General features: G+C 43.9%; 1 protein-coding gene across 5 annotated transcripts in view; it reads left to right on the top strand.

Moving 5' to 3' along the window:
• ITPR2 (inositol 1,4,5-trisphosphate receptor type 2) overlaps positions 1 to 18,676 on the top strand; it is a 665,265-nt gene that overhangs the window by 268,579 nt on the left and 378,010 nt on the right. For all 5 annotated transcript variants that reach the window (XM_033951965.1, XM_033951964.1, XM_033951968.1 and 2 more), the window contains 2 exons: positions 12,754 to 12,811; positions 14,549 to 14,714. In XM_033951965.1, coding sequence (XP_033807856.1) covers positions 12,754 to 12,811; positions 14,549 to 14,714 — 224 coding nt within the window. The remainder of the gene's footprint in view (positions 1 to 12,753; positions 12,812 to 14,548; positions 14,715 to 18,676) is intronic.

Below are 18,676 nucleotides of genomic sequence, written 5' to 3'. Positions count from 1 at the left end.
CTCTAGAGAGCAGGCTAGGTGGCTTTCCAAGGCATCTTTCCCCTTCTCTGATTCCACGGCATCCATTATGAGCCAGGTCATAATTAGTGACTTAGCCTTTGATTAGTCACTAAGCAAGGGATACTCTGCAAACTTCTTTCCATGGTCCTGAAGCACAGTCAAGTTATTAGCTGAAAATTAAATATAAAAAGGAGAAAAGTTGAAAAAGAAGAGCAAAAAAAAAAAAAAAAGTCAGAAAAAAGGTGAACCCAAGCAAGGGAAGCCATTTATTTTTGAAAGAAAAACATGAAATTCTTTTATAAGTTAATATAGATCATAGATGCTAGCTCTGTGGGTGCCTGAGTACCCCTAATATTTTTGGGACCTCACGTGATCGCAGACATGCATTATCTTTTGGTGCCACTCTTATCTTTAATGGACTGGTGTGCTGCTGTGCTGCTTGAGAAAGCATATCAAGTAGCATACTAAGGGTAGGGAGGCGGTCTGCTCCAGGTGCAACTCATTAGGGGTGCTCCAGTCCAGAGTCCACTCTCCATACTGCAGTCTGTAAGCTTCAGGCAGCTGGCAGCATTAAAGAGCTGAACACGCTGTCTTTGGTGGCCCCAGAATCTTTCCCTCTGCTGCAACATCCTGCCTCTTTGGAGACAGGAAGCTGGAGTAGAAGGATAGCTTCCAGGGCTGCCAGATACAGTATGTTCAGTTAGGACCCAAAGTGGTGAACTGGGTCAGAAACTGGCTGTCGGACAGACGCCAGAGGGTGGTGGTTAATGAAAGTCGCTCGAAGGAAGGAAAGGTGACTAGTGGAGTCCCTCAGGGTTCGGTGCTGGGGCCAATCCTGTTCAATATGTTTGTGAGTGACATTGCTGAAGGGTTAGAAGGAAAAGTGTGCCTTTTTGCAGATGATAACAAGATTTGTAACAGAGTAGATACCGAAGAGGGAGTGGAACATATGAAAAAGGATCTGCAAAAGTTAGAGGAATGGTCTAATTCCTGGCACTAAAATTCAATGCAAAGAAATGCAGAATAATGCATTTGAGGATTAATAATAGGAAGGAACCGTAAATGCTGGGAGGAGAGAAGCTGATATGCACGGACGGGGAGAGGGACCTTGGGGTTATAGTGTCCGAAGATCTAAAGGCGAAAAAACAGTGTGACAAGGCAGTGGCTGCTGCCAGAAGGATGCTGGGCTGTATAAAGAGAGGCATAGTCAGTAGAAGGAAGAAGGTGTTGATGCCCCTGTACAGGTCATTGGTGAGGCCCCACTTGGAGTATTGTGTTCAGTTTTGGAGACCGTATCTGGCGAAAGACGTAAGAAGACTTGAGGCGGTCCAGAGGAGGGCGACGAAAATGATAGGAGGCTTGCGCCAGAAGACGTATGAGGAGAGACTGGAAGCCCTGAATATGTAAACCCTAGAGGAAAGGAGAGACAGGGGAGATATGATTCAGACGTTCAAATACGTGAAGGGTATTAACGTAGAACAAAATCTTTTCCAGAGAAAGGAAAATGGTAAAAACCAGAGGACATAATTTGAGGTTGAGGGGTGGTAGATTCAGGGGCAATGTTAGGAAATTCTACTTTACGGAGAGGGTAGTGGATGCCTGGAATGCGCTCCCGAGAGAGGTGGTGGACAGTAAAACTGTGACTGAGTTCAAAGAAGCGTGGGATGAACACAGAAGATTTAGAATCAGAAAATAATATTAAATATTGAACTAGGCCAGTTACTGGGCAGACTTGCACGGTCTGTGTCTGTGTATGGCCGTTTGGTGGAGGATGGGCAGGGAGGGCTTCAATGGCTGGGAGGGTGTAGATGGGCTGTAGTAAGTCTTAACAGAGATTTCGGCAGTTAGAACCCAAGCACAGCACCGGGTAAAGCTTTGGATTCTTGCCCAGAAATAGCTAAGAAGGGAAAAAAAAAAAAATTTAAATTGAATCAAGTTGGGCAGACTGGATGGACCATTCGGGTCTTTATCTGCCGTCATCTACTATGTTACTATGTTACAAGTGGCAGAGAGAGAGAGAGGTACGAGAAATGTTGCACGCAGTTGGAGGGAGGGAGAGAGGGAGGGATAAGGAGAAAGCCACTAAATTGAAAGGCAGGGAGGATGGAAGAAAGAAGGACCACCAGGGAAGAGAAGGAGACAGAGATACCAGAACATGGAGTGGGGGCTGGGACAGAAAAGAAAAAGGATGAGGAGAAAGAGATGCCAGTCCATGGGGGAGGAAAGGAAGGGAAGCAGAGAGAGATGTCAGAGCATGGGGTAGGGTGGTATGGGATGGGATGGGATAGGGTTGGGAAGGAAAGAAAGCAGAGGAAAGAGATGCCAGAGCACGGAGAGGGGAGGAAGAAGGGAGGGAGAGATGGAAAAATACAGGGATGCCAGATCATGTGGTAGGAGCTGGGAAAAAAAGAAAAGGAAAGAAATGGGTGAGGGGAGAGAGATGTCAGACTACAGGGAGGAATGGAGAGGTGAGGAGAGAGATGCCAGGCCAGGGGGAGAGGGGAGGGATGGAGAGGAGAGAGATAGATGCAACCATGGGAGGAAGGGGATGGAAAGAGACAGAGATGCCAGACCATAGTGTGGAGTGGGAGAGATGGAAGGGAGGGTTGAGATACCAGACACACTAAAGTTAGTGACCACGGCTCGAGGCACCAGGAAGTGCGCAGACGTCACTGTGATGACATCATGCACATGACATCATCACGTTGACATCCAAGCATTCGCAGAGGCCCTCCAGACAGGCCCTGAAATGTCTGTAGGGTATGCCAGTAGGGAAGTCTAACAAATATCAACTGAGTTCCCCAATCACAGACCTCCCAAACTCCACCCTAGACCCACCCATGCTCTTCTCCCAGATTCCACCCCCTTTACTAATGGTGATGCAATTTTTTCCATTCATTTTTCAAATGCACCCAATATACACAGCAGATATAAATTCTCAAAACTGACACATTTCTATCACTATATTGAAAATAAAATCATTTTCCCTACTTTTGTTGTTTGGTGACTTTATTTTTCTGTGCTTTTAAGTATGTTTCCAGTGCCTTCTTATCCATTGACTGTTTTTCTCTCCTTCTTCACTTTCTGCCTTGCATCCATCTTTGACATTAACTTAACATTCAATTTTTAATTTGGCCACACAGCTGCCGCTAGGATTAATTCAGACATGGTTTCATCAGGCAGCCTTGGTCCCTTTGCTAGGCTGGCCCACCTCTGACAAAAGAGGAAGTTGCATCATTGAAATGGGCCAGCCTAGCAAAGGCCCTGAGGCTGCCTGATGAAACCGCGTCTAAATTAATCCTAGTGGCAGCTGTGTGGCCAAGTTTAAAGCACACTGAGCTACCGTTGCTGGTGGTGGTGGTGGTGGTGGTGGGGGTGCAGAGAGAAGACGCAGGAGTCCCGAGAGATACATGATGGCAGCAGGAAGATGCTGCCGGTAGACATGCAGCACCGGCATGTGAACCTCTGGCCCTACAGGAGGTGCCTTTCACAGCGAGAGGCAAATCAGCTGGCTGGTGCTTCTCGTCCTCATCAGTGTGCCATGGCACAATTGGAATCTCTGGAGGCACACAGTTTGCGATACACTGCCCTAGAGGAAAGGAGGGACAGGGGAGATATGATTCAGACGTTCAAATCCTTGAAAGGTATTAACGTAGTACAAAATCTTTTTCAGAGAAAGGAAAATGATAAAATCAAGAGGGCATAATTTGATGTTGAGCGGTAGTAGACTCAAGTGTAAGAATAAATTATTCTTTATGGAGTGAGTGGTTGATGCATGGAATGCGCTCCCGGGAAGTGGTGGAGAAGAAAATTGTGACAGAGTTCAAACAAGTGTAGGATGGACACAGAGGATCTCTAATCAGAAAATAATGAGTATATATTGAAGGAACTAAGGCCAGTACTTGCACGATTTGTGTCCCATATATGGACATTCAGTTGAGGATGGACTCGGGAGGGCTTCGATGGCTGAGATGGTTAGGACGGGCTAGAGTGAGCTTTGACGGAAACTCCAGTAGATAGAACCTAAGTATACTACCGAGAAGGGCTCAGAATTATCTAAGAAAAAGGACCATTTAAATTAAATGATTAATTTATGGAGCATGTATGGTTGGGCAGACTGGATGGACCATTTGGGTCTTTATCTGCTGTCATTTACTATGTTATGTCTAATCGCACCCTCTTCAGACATCATCACATGATGCACCCACTAGTGAGCCTTCTCTGGAGTAGCCTCCCACTCTAAAATGTACTCCATAAAAGGCTTCGCTTAACACAAGACTATCTATACTTCAAGAAGCAGTTGAAATCTTGACTCTTTAACCAAGCCTTTAATGGAAGAAGTAACTAGCTTGCTAGTGACCCATCTTTGGAGGAAAGGTGGGAGAGAGGAGATATGATAGAGACATTTAAATATCTACCGTGTTTCCCTGAAAATAAGCCCTAGCATGATTTTTGGGGTAGGTCTTAATATAAGCCCTACCCCTGAAAATAAGCCCTAGTTGCTGGCAGCAGCAGCAGCAGGAGCACTTCTCCCTCCCCCCCGACACATCTCTCCCTCCCATCCGATCTGCAAGACAGAAATAAATACCTTATAACAAACCGGCAGCAGTGGCAGCAATCTAGACAAGCTGCTTCATGGTCTGGACTGTTCCTCTGTCGCGTTGCTGATGATGTCATCAGTGATTGGCAGAGGAACAGCCCAGGCCACGAAGTAGCCTTTCTAGATTGCTGCTGACGCTGCCAGTTTGTTATAAGGTATTTATTTCTGCCTCACAGTTCATTTGGGAGGGAAAGATGGGTCATCTGGGGGGGGACGGGGGAGGGAGGGAATGGGGGTGCATGGTGGGGACGGGGGGATAGAAAGATGCTACACATGGAGATGGGAGGAAGGGAGGAATAAAAGCTGCAAGGGTTCTGCTGCACAAGGGATGGGAGGGAGAGATAGAAAGATACTTCACAAGGGGATGGGTGAGAGGGGAGGAAAGATGCACATGTGGGGGAGAGAAAGGAAATAGGAAGAATTGGGGTGGAGGAGAGAAAAGGAGAGATGATCATTGTACATTAAAAAAATAAGACATCCCCAAAAATAAGACCTAGTGCCTTTTTAGAGCCCAAAATTATTATGAACTTGCTGTACTTCGAGGGAGTAAACAGGCAGGCAGACAAGGGTGACCCGGTCGACATAGTTTAGCTGGATTTTCAGAAGGCGTTCAACAAGTTTCCGCATGAACGACTACTTCAAAAAATTGTGAGCCATGGAATTGAGGGTGAAATACACATGGATTAAAAACTGACTGGTAAATAGGAAACAGAGAGTGGGGGTAAATGGACAATACTCGGACTGGAAAAACGTCACGAGAAGAGTGCTGCAGGGTTCGGTGCTTGGACCCGTGCTTTTCAACATATTTAAAGCCTGTTATATTAACGGGTGCTAGAAAGCAGCCCCCTTTCCCTCTCCCCCTCCAGTTCCTCCCTGACTGTCTCTCTGTGGCCGCCTTCTGTCTCCCCTCCCCCAAGCAAAGCTGTCTGCCTCCCAACATACCCCTCCCCCCAAAGCAGCCTCCTTTCCCTCTCCCCCTCCAGTTCCTCCCTGACTGTCTCACCGTGGCCCCCCTTCTGTCTTCCCCCCCAAGCAAAGCTGTCTGCCTCCCAGCACACCCCTCCCCCAAAGCAGCCCCCTTTCCCTCTCCCCCTCCAGTTCCTCCCTGACTGTCTCTCCGTGACCCCCTTTCTGTCTTCCCCCCCAAGCAAAGCTGTCTGGCTCCCAGCACACCCATCCCCAAAGCAGCCCCCTTTCCCTCTCCCCCTCCAGTTCCTCCCTGACTGTTTCTCCATGGCTCTTCTTCTGTCTTCCCCCACCAAGCAAAGCTGTCTGCCTCCCAGCACACCCCTCCCCCAAAGCAGCCCCCTTTCCCTCTCCCTCTCCAGTTCCTCCCTGACTGTCTCTCCATGGCCCCCCTTCTGTCTTCCCCTCCCCCAAGCAAAGCTGTCTGCCTCCCAGCATACCCCTACCCCAAAGCAGCCCCCTTTCTCTCTTCCCCTCCTTTGAGAATTTTTACCTGCATGGGACACTTGCAGCACCGGCACCATACCCTCTAGCCGTTCCTCTGAGCAAAACTGCAATCAAACTTCAGCGAAACTGCCACCACCTGTTCAAACTCCTTCACACACCGCCCGCCAACACGCTGTTGTGGCTGCCGTGCACCGTCCCCGCTGTGTGGCCGGCTCCCTTAGTCCCTTGCTGCCCCTTCCCTTCCCGTGGTCCCGACAAACGTCCTGACTCCAGCAGCGGCCGCAGCACTGTAAACACGCTGCTTCGCGGCCTTCTACTGCCCTGATTTGCTCTGCCGTGTCAGGACTAAGGGAGCCGGCCAGATCCCGGGAAGGGAGGGTCTGATGGGAGGCTGAACGGGGGTTCGGGTGTGTCAGGGAGAGGGGGCGAAGACTCCGCCGACGAAGACGAACTATCTTATACGGGGGAAACCCTGAGTGCGCATGCGCACTCCTGCGGCCGTAGACATATGAATCATGGAAGCACGCAGATAAGAGTGCGCATGCGCGGCTAGGGTTTTATTATATAGGATGACCTGGAAATTGGTATGACTAGTGAGGTGATTAAATTTGCAGACTATACGAAGTTATTCAGAGTAGTAAAGACACAGGAGGATTGCGAAGACCTGCAACAGAACATAAACATGCTCGAGAAATGGGCTGCGACATGGCAAATGAGGTTTAACGTGGATAAGTGTAAGGTGATGCATGTCGGTAACAAAAATCTTATACACAAATACAGGATGTCTGGTGCAGTACTTGGAGAGACCCCCCAGGAAAGAGACTTGGGAGTACTGGCCGACAAGTCAATGAAGCTATCTGTGCAATGTGCGGCGGCAGCGAAAAGGGCGAACAGAATGCTAGGAATCGGGATCACGAACAGATCGGAGAATGTTATCATGCTGCTGTACCGGGCCATGGTACACCCACACCTGGAATACTGCATCCAGGACTGGTCGCCGTACATGAAGAAGGACACAGTACTACTCGAAAGGGTCCAGAGAAGAGTGACTAAAATGGTTAAAGGGCTGGAGGAGCTGCCGTACAGTGAGAGATTAGAGAAACTGGGCCTCTTCTCCCTTAAAAAGAGGAGACCGAGAGGGGACATGATCAAAACATTCAAGATAATGAAGGGAATAGACTTAGTAGATAAAGACAGGTTGTTCACCCTCTCCAAGGTGGAGAGAATGAGAGGGCACTCTCTAAAGTTAAAAGGGGATAGATTCCGTACAAACGTAAGGAAGTTCTTCACCCAGAGAGTGGTGGAAAACTGGAACGCTCTTCCGGAGGCTGTTATAGGGGAAAACACCTTCCAGGGATTCAAGACAAAGTTAGACAAGTTCCTGCTGAACCAGAACGTACGCAGATAAGGCTAATCTCAGTTAGGGCACTAGTTTTTTGACATAAGGGCCGCCATGTGAGTGGACTGCTGGGCACGATGGACCACTGGTCTGACCCAGCAGCGGCAATTCTTATATTCTTATGTTCTTTCAATTGAAAGGAAACTCCAGAGTGAAAGGACATAGAATGAGGTTGAGTTGATAGACTCAGGAGTAATCTAAGGAAATACTTTATTACAGAAAGGGTGGTCGAGGTGGTGGAGACAAAGACTGTGTCTGACTTCAAGAAAGCATGGGGCAGGCACTTGCAATCTCTTAGAGAGAGCAGGAGATAGTGGATGCTGTTGATGGGCAGATTGGATGGACCTTTTGGCCTTTATCTGCCATCATGTTTCTGGTTGAATTCTTTTACTGGGTGACCAGAGAACTAGATCAACGACGTGCGCTAGATGTAATTTACTTAGATTTCAGCAAAACCTTTGACGTGGTTCTTTATAGGAGGCTCTTAAACAAACTCCATGGGCTGAAGTGGTGAACTGGAGTAGAAGCTGGTTGACGAACAGATGCAAGAGGTTGGTGGTTAATGGAATTCACTTGGAGGAGGGAAAGGTGAATAGTGGAGTTCCTCAGGAATCAATGCTGGGACTGATTCTGTTCAATATATTTGTGAGCGACATTGCTGAAGGGTTAGAATGAAAGGTTAGTCTTTTTGTGGATGATATCAAGATTTGTAACAGTGTGGACACCCTGGAGGGAGAGGAAAACATGAAAAAGGACCTACAAAAGTTAGAAGAATGGTCTAACATCTGGCAACTAAAATTCAATGCAAAGAATTGCAAAGTGATGCATTTGGGAAATAGAAATCTGAGGGAACCATATGTGCTGGGAGGTGAGAGGCTGTTAAACACTTACGGAGAGAGGGACCTTGGAGTGATTGTGTCTGAGGATCTAAAGTAATGAAAACAGTATGATAAGGCAGCGGCTGTAGCCACAAGAATGCTAGGCTGTATAGAAAGAGGAATAACCAGCAGAAGAAGGGAGGTGTCGATGTTCCTATATAGGTCATATAGGTCATTGGTGAGGCCACACTTATGAGTATTGTGTTCAGTTTGGAGGCCGTATCTGGTGAAGAATATAAAAAGACTTGAAGTGGTCCAGAGGAAAGCAACGGAAATGGTAAGGGGTTTGAACCAAAAGAAGTATAAGAAGAGACTGGAAGACCTAAATATGTATACCAGGGAGGAAGACTCAGGAGCAATGTTAAGAAATTATTTTTCATAGTGAGGGTGGTGGAGTAGAGTCTGGAATGCCCTCCCAAGGGAAGTGGTGGTGAGGAAAATGGTGATGGAATTCAAAAAAGTGTGGGATAAACATAGAAGATCTGTAATTAGAAAATGTAAATTAAAGAACTAAGGCCAGTACTGGACAGACTTGCATAGTCTGTGTCCCATTTGTGGTGATTTGGTGTAGAATGGGCTGGGGAAGGCATCAATGGGAACTCCAGTAACTTGGCGCAAGAGGATTTTACTGGTCAGACTTTATGGTAGATATCCTGCAAACAGGATGGTTGGATAGGCTGGAGTGAGCTTGGATGGCAACTTCAGCATTTGGAACCTAAGAAAATACCAGGTGGACTTTACAATCTATGACCCTGAAATATCAAAGAAGAGACAAGTTAATTTAATCATATATTTGTAATGGGTATAACTAATGGGCAGATTGGATGGACCGTTCAGGTCTTTATCTGCCATCATTTATGTTTCTGTGTATTCCAGTGAAGGGCAACTGAAAATCAACTACTCTCAAAGATTTTCCTCATCCCTCATTCTCTTACTCATCCCAACTTCTCTCAAAGATTTCCATCATCCTTTCACTCATCTCAAAAAGCTCAAACATATGAGCATGAAAGAAAGTAGCAAACATGTTGAAACAAATCTGTGTATGTTGTGACATATTTCAAGGTTACTCATGCACAGTTTTAGCTCAGTGCGAGTCTAAAATTCCAAGAGATAAGATGTCAGGAGAGTCCTCGTGCAAATCAAGTAAGAAACTGCTAGATTTGGAGCACTGTTCAGTGATAAAATTTCTCACAAAAGGAAGGAAAAGCCAAAGGGGATCCATGAATGCATGACTGCAGTTTATGGTGAGTCTGCCCTATCATACTACAGAGTAACATTTTGGAGCAGTTTAAGTGGGGTAGAGAGTCCATTGAAGATGACCCTCACACTGGACAGCCTGTGGAAGCAACTTCCACAGAAATGTGCAAGAAAGTCAAGGATTTAATTTTGTCAGACAAGACGAATTAAGGTTTTCCAAATAGCTGAAGAAATGGGCATCTCAACAGGTACAGTTTTGAAAATAATTAATGAAAAATTGGGCATATCCAAGGTTAGTGCAAGGTGGGTTCCAAGAATGCTGATGCCATGTCAATAGGCAACGAGGCTCCAGTGCTGTCAGGAGAACTTGGAGATATTCTGTGAAGACCAAGTGAATTATTTTCAGCGTTTGATGACTAGAGATGAGACTTGGGTCTATCAAAGAGATCCTGAGTCCAAAATGAAGTCAATGCAGTAGAAGCACAAGCCATCCTCCAGCCCAAAAAAGTTCAAGACAGAAAAATCTGCGACAAAGTCATGGCAGCTGTCTTCTGGGATAATGAAGGACTTTTGCTTCTGGAGTTCATGCCACACAAGACAGCCATAACTGGGGAGAGTTAATACCAACACAGTGATCACTTTGCAAGAGTCAAATCAAGGAGAAAAGACGAGGAAAACTCATAGCAAGTTTGCAGCTTCTTCACGACAATGCGCCGATGCACATGTCATGACAATTACAGGCTGCCATCTGAGAATGTCGGTTGCAGCAGATGAACCATCCACCCTACAGTCCTGACCTGGTTCCCTTGGATTATTTTCTGTTCCAAGTTTTGAAGAAATCTCTCCATGTTCAGGGGTTTTCAAGTGATGAAGACATCAAGGAAGCTGTGAAGGTCAAACAGAAGAATTCTTTTCAAAGGGGTTAAGATTATTGCAGGAAAAGTAGATGAAGTGTATGGAACTATCAAGGGACTATATTGAAAAACAAATATTTTTTTTGAAAACCTTTCTTTCCTACTGAGGTAGATAAATTATTCATCGCCCCTTGTAGTGGTAAAGTTCCATCTTAACCTGTCAATTGTTCTGCCCGCATTTTGCCAAAACCCCATGTTCATCCAGATATAAATACACTGCACACTTTGGACTATTTTCCTTAGATCTTTCTGCGGCCTTTGACACCATCGATCACGTTCTTTTACTTAATCGTCTGGAATCTTTTGGCATCAGTGGACAAGTTCTAAACTGGCTTACTTCTTTTCTCTCTGATCGTTCATCCATTGTTACTATTAAAGACGATCACTCTACTCCTTACTCTTCATCTTTTGGAATACCCCAGGGTTCTATTCTATCACCTCTTCTTTTTAATATTTTCCTCTCTCCTTTACTCACTATCTGTCAATCGTTGGGTTTTACTTCATTTTCTTATGCTGACGATATTCAACTTCTTCATCCATTTGACCCCGAAAAAGATGAAGAAATCAAAACAATTAATAGTAAACTAGACACAGTAAAAAACTGGCTTAGCTCTAATAAACTATCATTAAACATACAGAAAACTCAAACAATGTTTTTTACTTGGAGAAAAGATATCACCCCAATTTCTTCATTCTTATTCGACAACTCTCCAATAGAATCAGTATCTTCCTTAAAAATCTTAGGCGTAATCATTGACACTAACCTAAATTTTCATAATCACATTAGCCAAATCGTTAAATCCTGTTTCTATATACTCCGTCTAATACGATCCATTTCTTCATTTTTAGAACCAAAATCTATTAACATACTTATTCATTCTATGATCATTTCAAAACTAGATTACTGCAACTCTCTGCTGTTTAACGTACCGCAAAAAGAAAAGAAGAGACTTCAAATAATCCAAAACACTGCAATAAAACTCGTTCATAAAGCAAAAAAATACGACCATGTAACTCCACTACTGATCAAATCCCACTGGTTGCCTATTAATCACCGAATCACTTTTAAAATAGCATTCTTAGTTTTTAAAGCTCTGTTATTTAATGAACCACAGTTCATATCTAGAATGATTATTCCATATCATTCTCCCCGATCTCTCCGGTCGTTATCTCAAGACCTATTATCAGTCCCTTCTTTAAAAATAGTGGGTACAAGGAGAAATTAAATGTTTTCTGTTTTAGCTCCTCAAACTTGGAACGCTCTGCCACTCTATATTAGAAAAGAAAAAGACCTCATCTCGTTCAAAAAACTTTTTAAAACATTTTTATTCAATGATGCTTTTATTAACTGATAATTTAAATTTTTCTTTTTTTTTTTTTTTTCTTTCTATCTTCTTCCTTTTCCATTCTTTTCTTTTGCCCCTTCCTTATGTGTTTTTACCCTTTTTGTTTCTTCTTTCCTAGACCGAGATAATTGTAACTTTTCCCCCTTCTTCCTAGTGTATCCAGTTAGTCATGAAACCTTTTAGGTCTTAATACTGTTTGTTATCTATATTACTGTTTTTAAAATTTGTTAAAATTTGTTTTAGGACTGTTTGTTCCCCCATAAGTTGTTTTAAACTGTATATCGCTTAGAAAAATTTTATAGGCGATTTATCAAATAAAATTGAACTTGAACTTGACTACAAGAGAGCTTTGGTCTTTTTATCTGGAATGGACTAAAGCCCATAGTCCACCCAGCTTTTTTTTCTTTATTCATCTAGCTAGTAAATTGCATTTCCTTCATTTATGTCCAAGCTAGGCTGACTTTGGAAGGTCATATCACAGCTCATAATGTTGAAGCTATGACTACCTCAGCAGCTTACCTAAGAATTGCCTCCAAAGAAAAGATTTGCAAAGCTGTGACATGTTCATATGTCCACACATTCACATCTCACTACTGTCTTAAATAGAATTCCAGACATAACTTCTGGTTTGGTCAGACAATCTTTCAGCATTTATTTGGGGTCTAAAATCCAACTCCTTACTCCTAGGCCCATTTTGTGTTGTTCTAGACCAGGGGTCTCAAAGTCCCTCCTTGAGGGCCGCAATCCAGTCGGGTTTTCAAGATTTCCCCAATGAACATGCATGAGATCTATGTGCATGCACTGCTTTCAATGTATATTCATTGGGGAAATCCTGAAAACCCGACTGGATTGCGGCCCTCAAGGAGTGACTTTGAGACCCCTGTTCTAGACTGTCCCTAAAAACAAAACAAGTTCTTAGGCTTTGCTGATATTCTGAAGACTGTGAGTAGTACTACTGTGTTGGATTTAGTTTTGTAATGTTTTAATTATTTCTCTTTTTTTTAAGCTATTGTTCCTGATATAGATGAGATTGCATCTAAGGCAGAAACCATGTTTGCTGGAAGGTACAGTACATTTTCACATCTCTTCTTTTTACTGAGAGCTTTTATTGCCCTCCCACTTAGCTTGCAGACCCACAAATAATAAGGGCTGGCGCTGCCACTAGGTGAATTTGGCATCCACTTAGTGCAGCAGAATTCAGGGAGCAGAGGGGTAATACAGCACATCCAGGAAGACAAGAGAGGACTAGTACAACACTGGGTCTTTGAGTGCCCGCATGTGCTCAAGGCACTGGAAGTTTGTGTCAGATGAGACAAGACACATTTCCTGCTGAGGCAAAAGAGGGAAGTAGGGTGGTGGCTGCAGGGGGAAGGAAAGAAGACATACTGGACACATTAGGGAAGGGGTAAAGATGCTAGATATGGCAGGGGGTGAAGGAGGGAAGGATTGATTCTGGACACAGTGAGGAAAAGGAGAGACACTGGTCATAGTGAGGAAAGGGGGTAGAGATACAGGACTCCTGGGGGTGGGGTTAGAGGTAGGGTTGGAGAGCTGCTGGAATATGGAGGGATAGGAAAAAGAAGATGCTGGACTATAGGTGAAGGGAACACCTGGGCATTGGATATACTTGAGTTGGAGACTTTGTATCCAAGTTACCCTTTCAAAATTTGTTGGCCAGCTAGTTCCATGGGAGGTCCAGTTTGTCTGTCTTGACTAGATTGTAAGTTCTTTTGAGCAGAGACTGTTTCTTCTGTGTTTTGATGATTAGTAGTAGAGTAGTAGTAAGTTTTTCCTCTGCATATTTGAATGGTGTGCTATGCACGGAAAAACAGGATAAACATGTATAGGAATCTCAAAATAAAATCCTGTGCAAACTTCTTCCACTCATGTGCTGTAGAGGCTCCAGTGCAATTTTTTAAAGGGAATTTTCTGCAGTGAATACCCATTCACCTGTGGAGATCTCTTTGAAAATCATCCTGAAATTCATACCTCAAAAATGCAGTCTTTGCTGGAATCTATGAGTGCCCTCTGGTTGCCCTCAGATTAGGATTTAGCTTTTTTTTTTTTTTCACTGTGACTGTTATTTCAAATATTACTGTGTCTTTGGCATATAGTATAAGAAATGACATCCGTAGTTGGTATGAGAGAGATGTTATGAATAGTTTCCAAATGTTTAAATATTGAATTGGCTTTCATATCATAATATATATATTTTTAAGGTTAAAATAGTCATGTTAAAGTACATCCAAAAAGTTAGTGCTGTACTCAGTTTTAAATTGTTAATACAACTTTAACACTGTAAATATGATGCAACATAATTTGTAAACACAGGTGTAATTTTTTGAATACTAATGCTGAACTGGTTCTCATCTGACCACTGCCAATGACTTGTTTACTCTTTGTTCACTTCCCCCCCAATAAACAGACAAACTACACTTATTTGTTGTAAAAAAAGAGCCCAAGAGCTAGTCTCACCGGGTGACTATAACAACGGGCTGGATGATCCAAGTTGGTCGCCCAGGCTGAGACGGCTTGCAGGTGCATGGGGGAGGTAGTTGGGTTAAGAGAGGAGAGGTCAGAGGTAGATAAGGAGGGACTCTGTTCCCGCCAAGTGCCTGGGAGTGGATTGGTTTGTTTGTTTTTGTCTAAGGTAACATAGCAGGACTTAATTGCTAACCTAAACAAAAGCCTTTGAGAAACCACTAGTGGGTCTAGTTACACTGTTTAGTAATTTCTGAACTAATTCATTCTGTGGAAGCTGCATTTGTTTCATATTAATAAAATGTACTTTGATTTTACAGTAAGGAAAAAAATCCAGTGGCGCTTGATGATGAAGGAGGCAGAACATTTTTACGTGTTCTTATTCACCTTATAATGCATGACTACCCTCCTCTGCTGTCAGGTGCTCTACAACTGTTATTTAAGCACTTCAGCCAGAGAGCTGAGGTCCTGCAGGCATTTAAACAGGTACATCTAACAGTTAATGCAGCTGTTTGAAATGTAAGGTTTGCTAATTCCTGCAGTGAATGGAATAGGATAAGAAATGAGAAGAAAAAAATGGAACTAGTAATTTGATAAAAAGCTGCCTAGTTTTAGGTGGCAGGAAGGTATTTTAATTATATCTATGCATAGTTGGCCTCTTATAGAAATCTGACTAGTTGGCAAGTATACATCATGGTGTGTACTTTGCCAGTGGGTAAGTACATAGGTAGAGTTTGGCCATATCAGTCTGAAAGAACAAATCCATATTTTGAATACTTGCAATGCTATGTTTTACACATGTACATGCTAACTTCTAGATGTGTGCATTTTCACTAGCTACAAGGCTGGTGGTATAATATATATAATGTATATTTTTGGCCACGTGCGCTAGAATTCTAGAAAGAAAAGTAGATGTTTGTTTTTCTTTATAGAATTAGCTTAAAATAGACACTATAACCAGTGCCTATTGTGATGCTGTGTAACCTTCATAAGATTGCCTATTCTATAAAGGAAATCAGGCACCTACGTCTTATAAGCAATATTAACAGGCGTTCTCAGAGTACAAGCAGGCATAATATTCTCATATGATGTCATTCTTGGAACTCGGTATGGACATTCATTACCAAGTACACTGTAATTTTAAATCTTTAGGGAGTGCCCATACTGCACGTGTGCCAGTACCTTCCCACCTGTTGCTAACTCATGGGATCATCAGCTCTTCATTTTCCACAGAGCTGAGAAGCTGTGTCTTCAGTTTTCTCTTCAGCATGTCAAATATTTACCCTTTTTTTGTGCCTTCCAATACTTTATTTTTTAATTAATTTTGCTATAATTTGTTGTTTTTTATTGTATTACAGTATTTTACCTGACTTTGGTTCATTTTCATCAACTGTGGTTTTTTTGGCCTTCGGGCCACTTCAAGTCTTTTTTTCCTTCTGGGAGAGTGATCATTTTCAGCATCCTAGTTACTCAAATTTCCTGGGCCATTGAGCCCTTTGATTTAGCATCGGCCATTTTTTCATTCACGTCAAAGAACATACCAAGTGGCTATAATAAATGTTCTCATTGTAATCAGCCTGTTTCAGGCTCTCACTGACATAATTGGTGTGTCTAGTGTTTGGGACCTGAACATCGGGACATTCGCTGTGACCTCTATCTCCTTATGCAAAAGAGGACACTGAAAGCCTGAAAACTTCAGTTTGAAAAATTTTTCAGTACAACGTTTGTGTCGGCATCGAGCATAGCAGGGAATTAGAACATGATCCCCAGCCTCCTATGACTCAGATTTCAACATTGCCACTAAGTGCATCAACCTTCATCCAGCGCATCAGGCATTGGGCTTCTTACAGAGGCAGAACACTACATCATCTTCATCTATGCCTCAAGCATTGAGGGACATGACATATAAGAAAGATATGAAGCAGAAACATTATTCTTCTAGGCATGGCACTGCATCCTCCTAAGCATCGACACACTGAAGACCAGTTCCCTTCTATCCAGGTGATGTCTCCTCATAGGCATGCCTTGATATTGAGGTCTCCCACAACATGACATCTGGTACAGCTGACTGCTTTCATGCCAGTGTTTCTTCCAGTAGTGACACCATCCCTCCAGGAGGAGATCCAGGCTATGCTTAGACAAGAGCTTTGGGGCTACTACATACGCAGTCTTCACAGGCATTACAGTCTTCCATGGCTGCCTCAACCCAGCCCAACGATGATTGAAAGCATCAATCAAAGATTTGGTCATGCACACCTGTTCAACGTTGAGTATCAGGGTGGCACAGACCTACTTCATGTGTGCATTGTCATCAGCAGAGGAGATGTCTCCTGGGTCAAACCATCGACCTACCTTGATGCAAAGTCAGCACTCCTCTCAACACACACTTCCTGATTAACCTAGTAGGGAATACTTCGAAGAGTCTGATTTCGGTCTCTCCAACCATTCAGATGAGTATTTGCCAGAATACTCAGTGGAATAATACTATGGTATCCCTTCTGATCCTTCCCCTCCTCAAAGATTCAAGTCTGCCAGAAAGTATATCTTTTACTGGCTTTGTCAGGTAGATGAGTCAGGCTTTCCCTTTCAAAATGGAAACATAGGAGGAACCTCACTCTGAGGATTTTGAACTCCTTGAATATGAAGCACCATCAAACAAATTCATTAAAGTTCCTTTGCATAGGGTCATGAAAAATACTTTAAGAACTGAGAGAATCCCCTGGCAGTCCAGGTAGCTCCTAAAAAGATAAACACAATGTATAGAATTCAAAAGTGTCTAGGATTTGACAAAACTATATTTCAAAATCATTGGCGGATAGGAAACAGAGAGTGGGGGTAAATGGACAATACTCGGACTGGAAAAGCGTCATGAGTGGAGTGCTCAGGCCCGTGCTCTTCAACATATTTATAAACGACCTGGAAATTGGTAGGATGAGTGAGGTGATTAAATTTGCGGACGATACAAAGTTATTCAGAGTAGTGAGGACACAGAAGGATTGCGAAGACCTACAATGAGACATAAATGCATTCGAAGAATGGGCCGCGAAATGGCAAATGAGGTTCAATGTGGATAAGTGCAAGGTGATTCATGTCATAGAAACATAGAAATAGACGGCAGATAAGGGCCACGGCCCATCCAGTCTGCCCACCCTAATGACCCTCCCCTACCTTTGCCTAGTGAATAGAGCCCACGTGTCGATCCCATTTGGCCTTAAAATCAGGCACGCTGCTGGCCTCAATCACCTGCAGTGGAAGACTATTCCAGCGATCAACCACCCTTTCAGTGAAAAAGAATTTCCTGGTGTCACCTCGTAGTTTCCCGCCTCTGATTTTCCACGGATGCCCTCTTGTTGCCGTGGGTCCCTTGAAAAAGAAGATATCTTCTTCCGCTTCGATGCGGCCCGTGAGATACTTGAACGTCTCGATCATGTCCCCCCTCTCTCTGCGCTCCTCAAGCGAGTATAGCTGCAGTTTGTCTAACCTTTCTTCGTACGGGAGATCTTTGAGTCCCGAGACCATCCGGGTGGCCATTCTCTGAACCGACTCCAATCTCAGCACATCTTTGCGATAATGTGGTCTCCAGAATTGCACACAGTATTCCAGGTGGGGCCTCACCATGGATCTATACAATGGCATAATGACTTCCGGCTTACGGCTGACGAAACCCCTGCGTATGCAACCTAGGATCTGTCTTGCCTTGGATGAGGCCTGCTCTACCTGACTGGCAGCCTTCATGTCCTCACTGACGATCACCCCCAAGTCCCGTTCTGCTACCGTTCTTGTTAGGATCTCACCATTAAGAGTATAAGTCTTGTATGGATTATGGTTGCCTAGATGCATGACTTTGCATTTTTTGGCATTGAAGCTGAGTTGCCAGGTCCTAGACCAGCGCTCCAGTAGGAGTAGGTCGTGCATCATGTTGTCGGGCATTGAATCTTCGTCCGTTGTGCATTTTCCCACTACATTACTTAGTTTGGCGTCATCGGCGAATAATGCTATTTTACCTCGAAGCCCTTCTGCCAAGTCTCTTATAAAGATGTTGAATAGGGTCGGTCCCAAGACCGAACCCTGTGGCACTCCACTGATCACCTCCGTCATTTCTGAGGGGGTGCCGTTCACCACTACCCTTTGAAGCCTACCACCAAGCCAATTCCTAACCCATTTCGTCAATGTGTCACCTAATCCTATAGAACTCATCTTGTTCAGCAACCTGCGATGTGGTACGCTATCGAATGCTTTGCTAAAGTCCAGGTACACGATGTCCAGGGACTCCCCAACATCCAGTTTCCCCGTCACCCAGTCAAAGAAGCTGATCAGGTTGGATTGACATGATCTCCCCTTAGTAAATCCATGTTGACGGGGGTCCCGTAGATTTTCCTCATCCAGGATCTTATCCAATTGTCGTTTGATCAGAGTTTCCATAAGTTTGCTCACTATAGATGTTAGAC

The sequence above is a fragment of the Geotrypetes seraphini genome, chromosome 7 (genome assembly GCF_902459505.1).
Source record: "Geotrypetes seraphini chromosome 7, aGeoSer1.1, whole genome shotgun sequence".
NCBI classification, from domain to species: Eukaryota; Metazoa; Chordata; class Amphibia; order Gymnophiona; family Dermophiidae; genus Geotrypetes; species Geotrypetes seraphini.
This window is presented reverse-complemented; position numbering and strand designations above follow the sequence as displayed.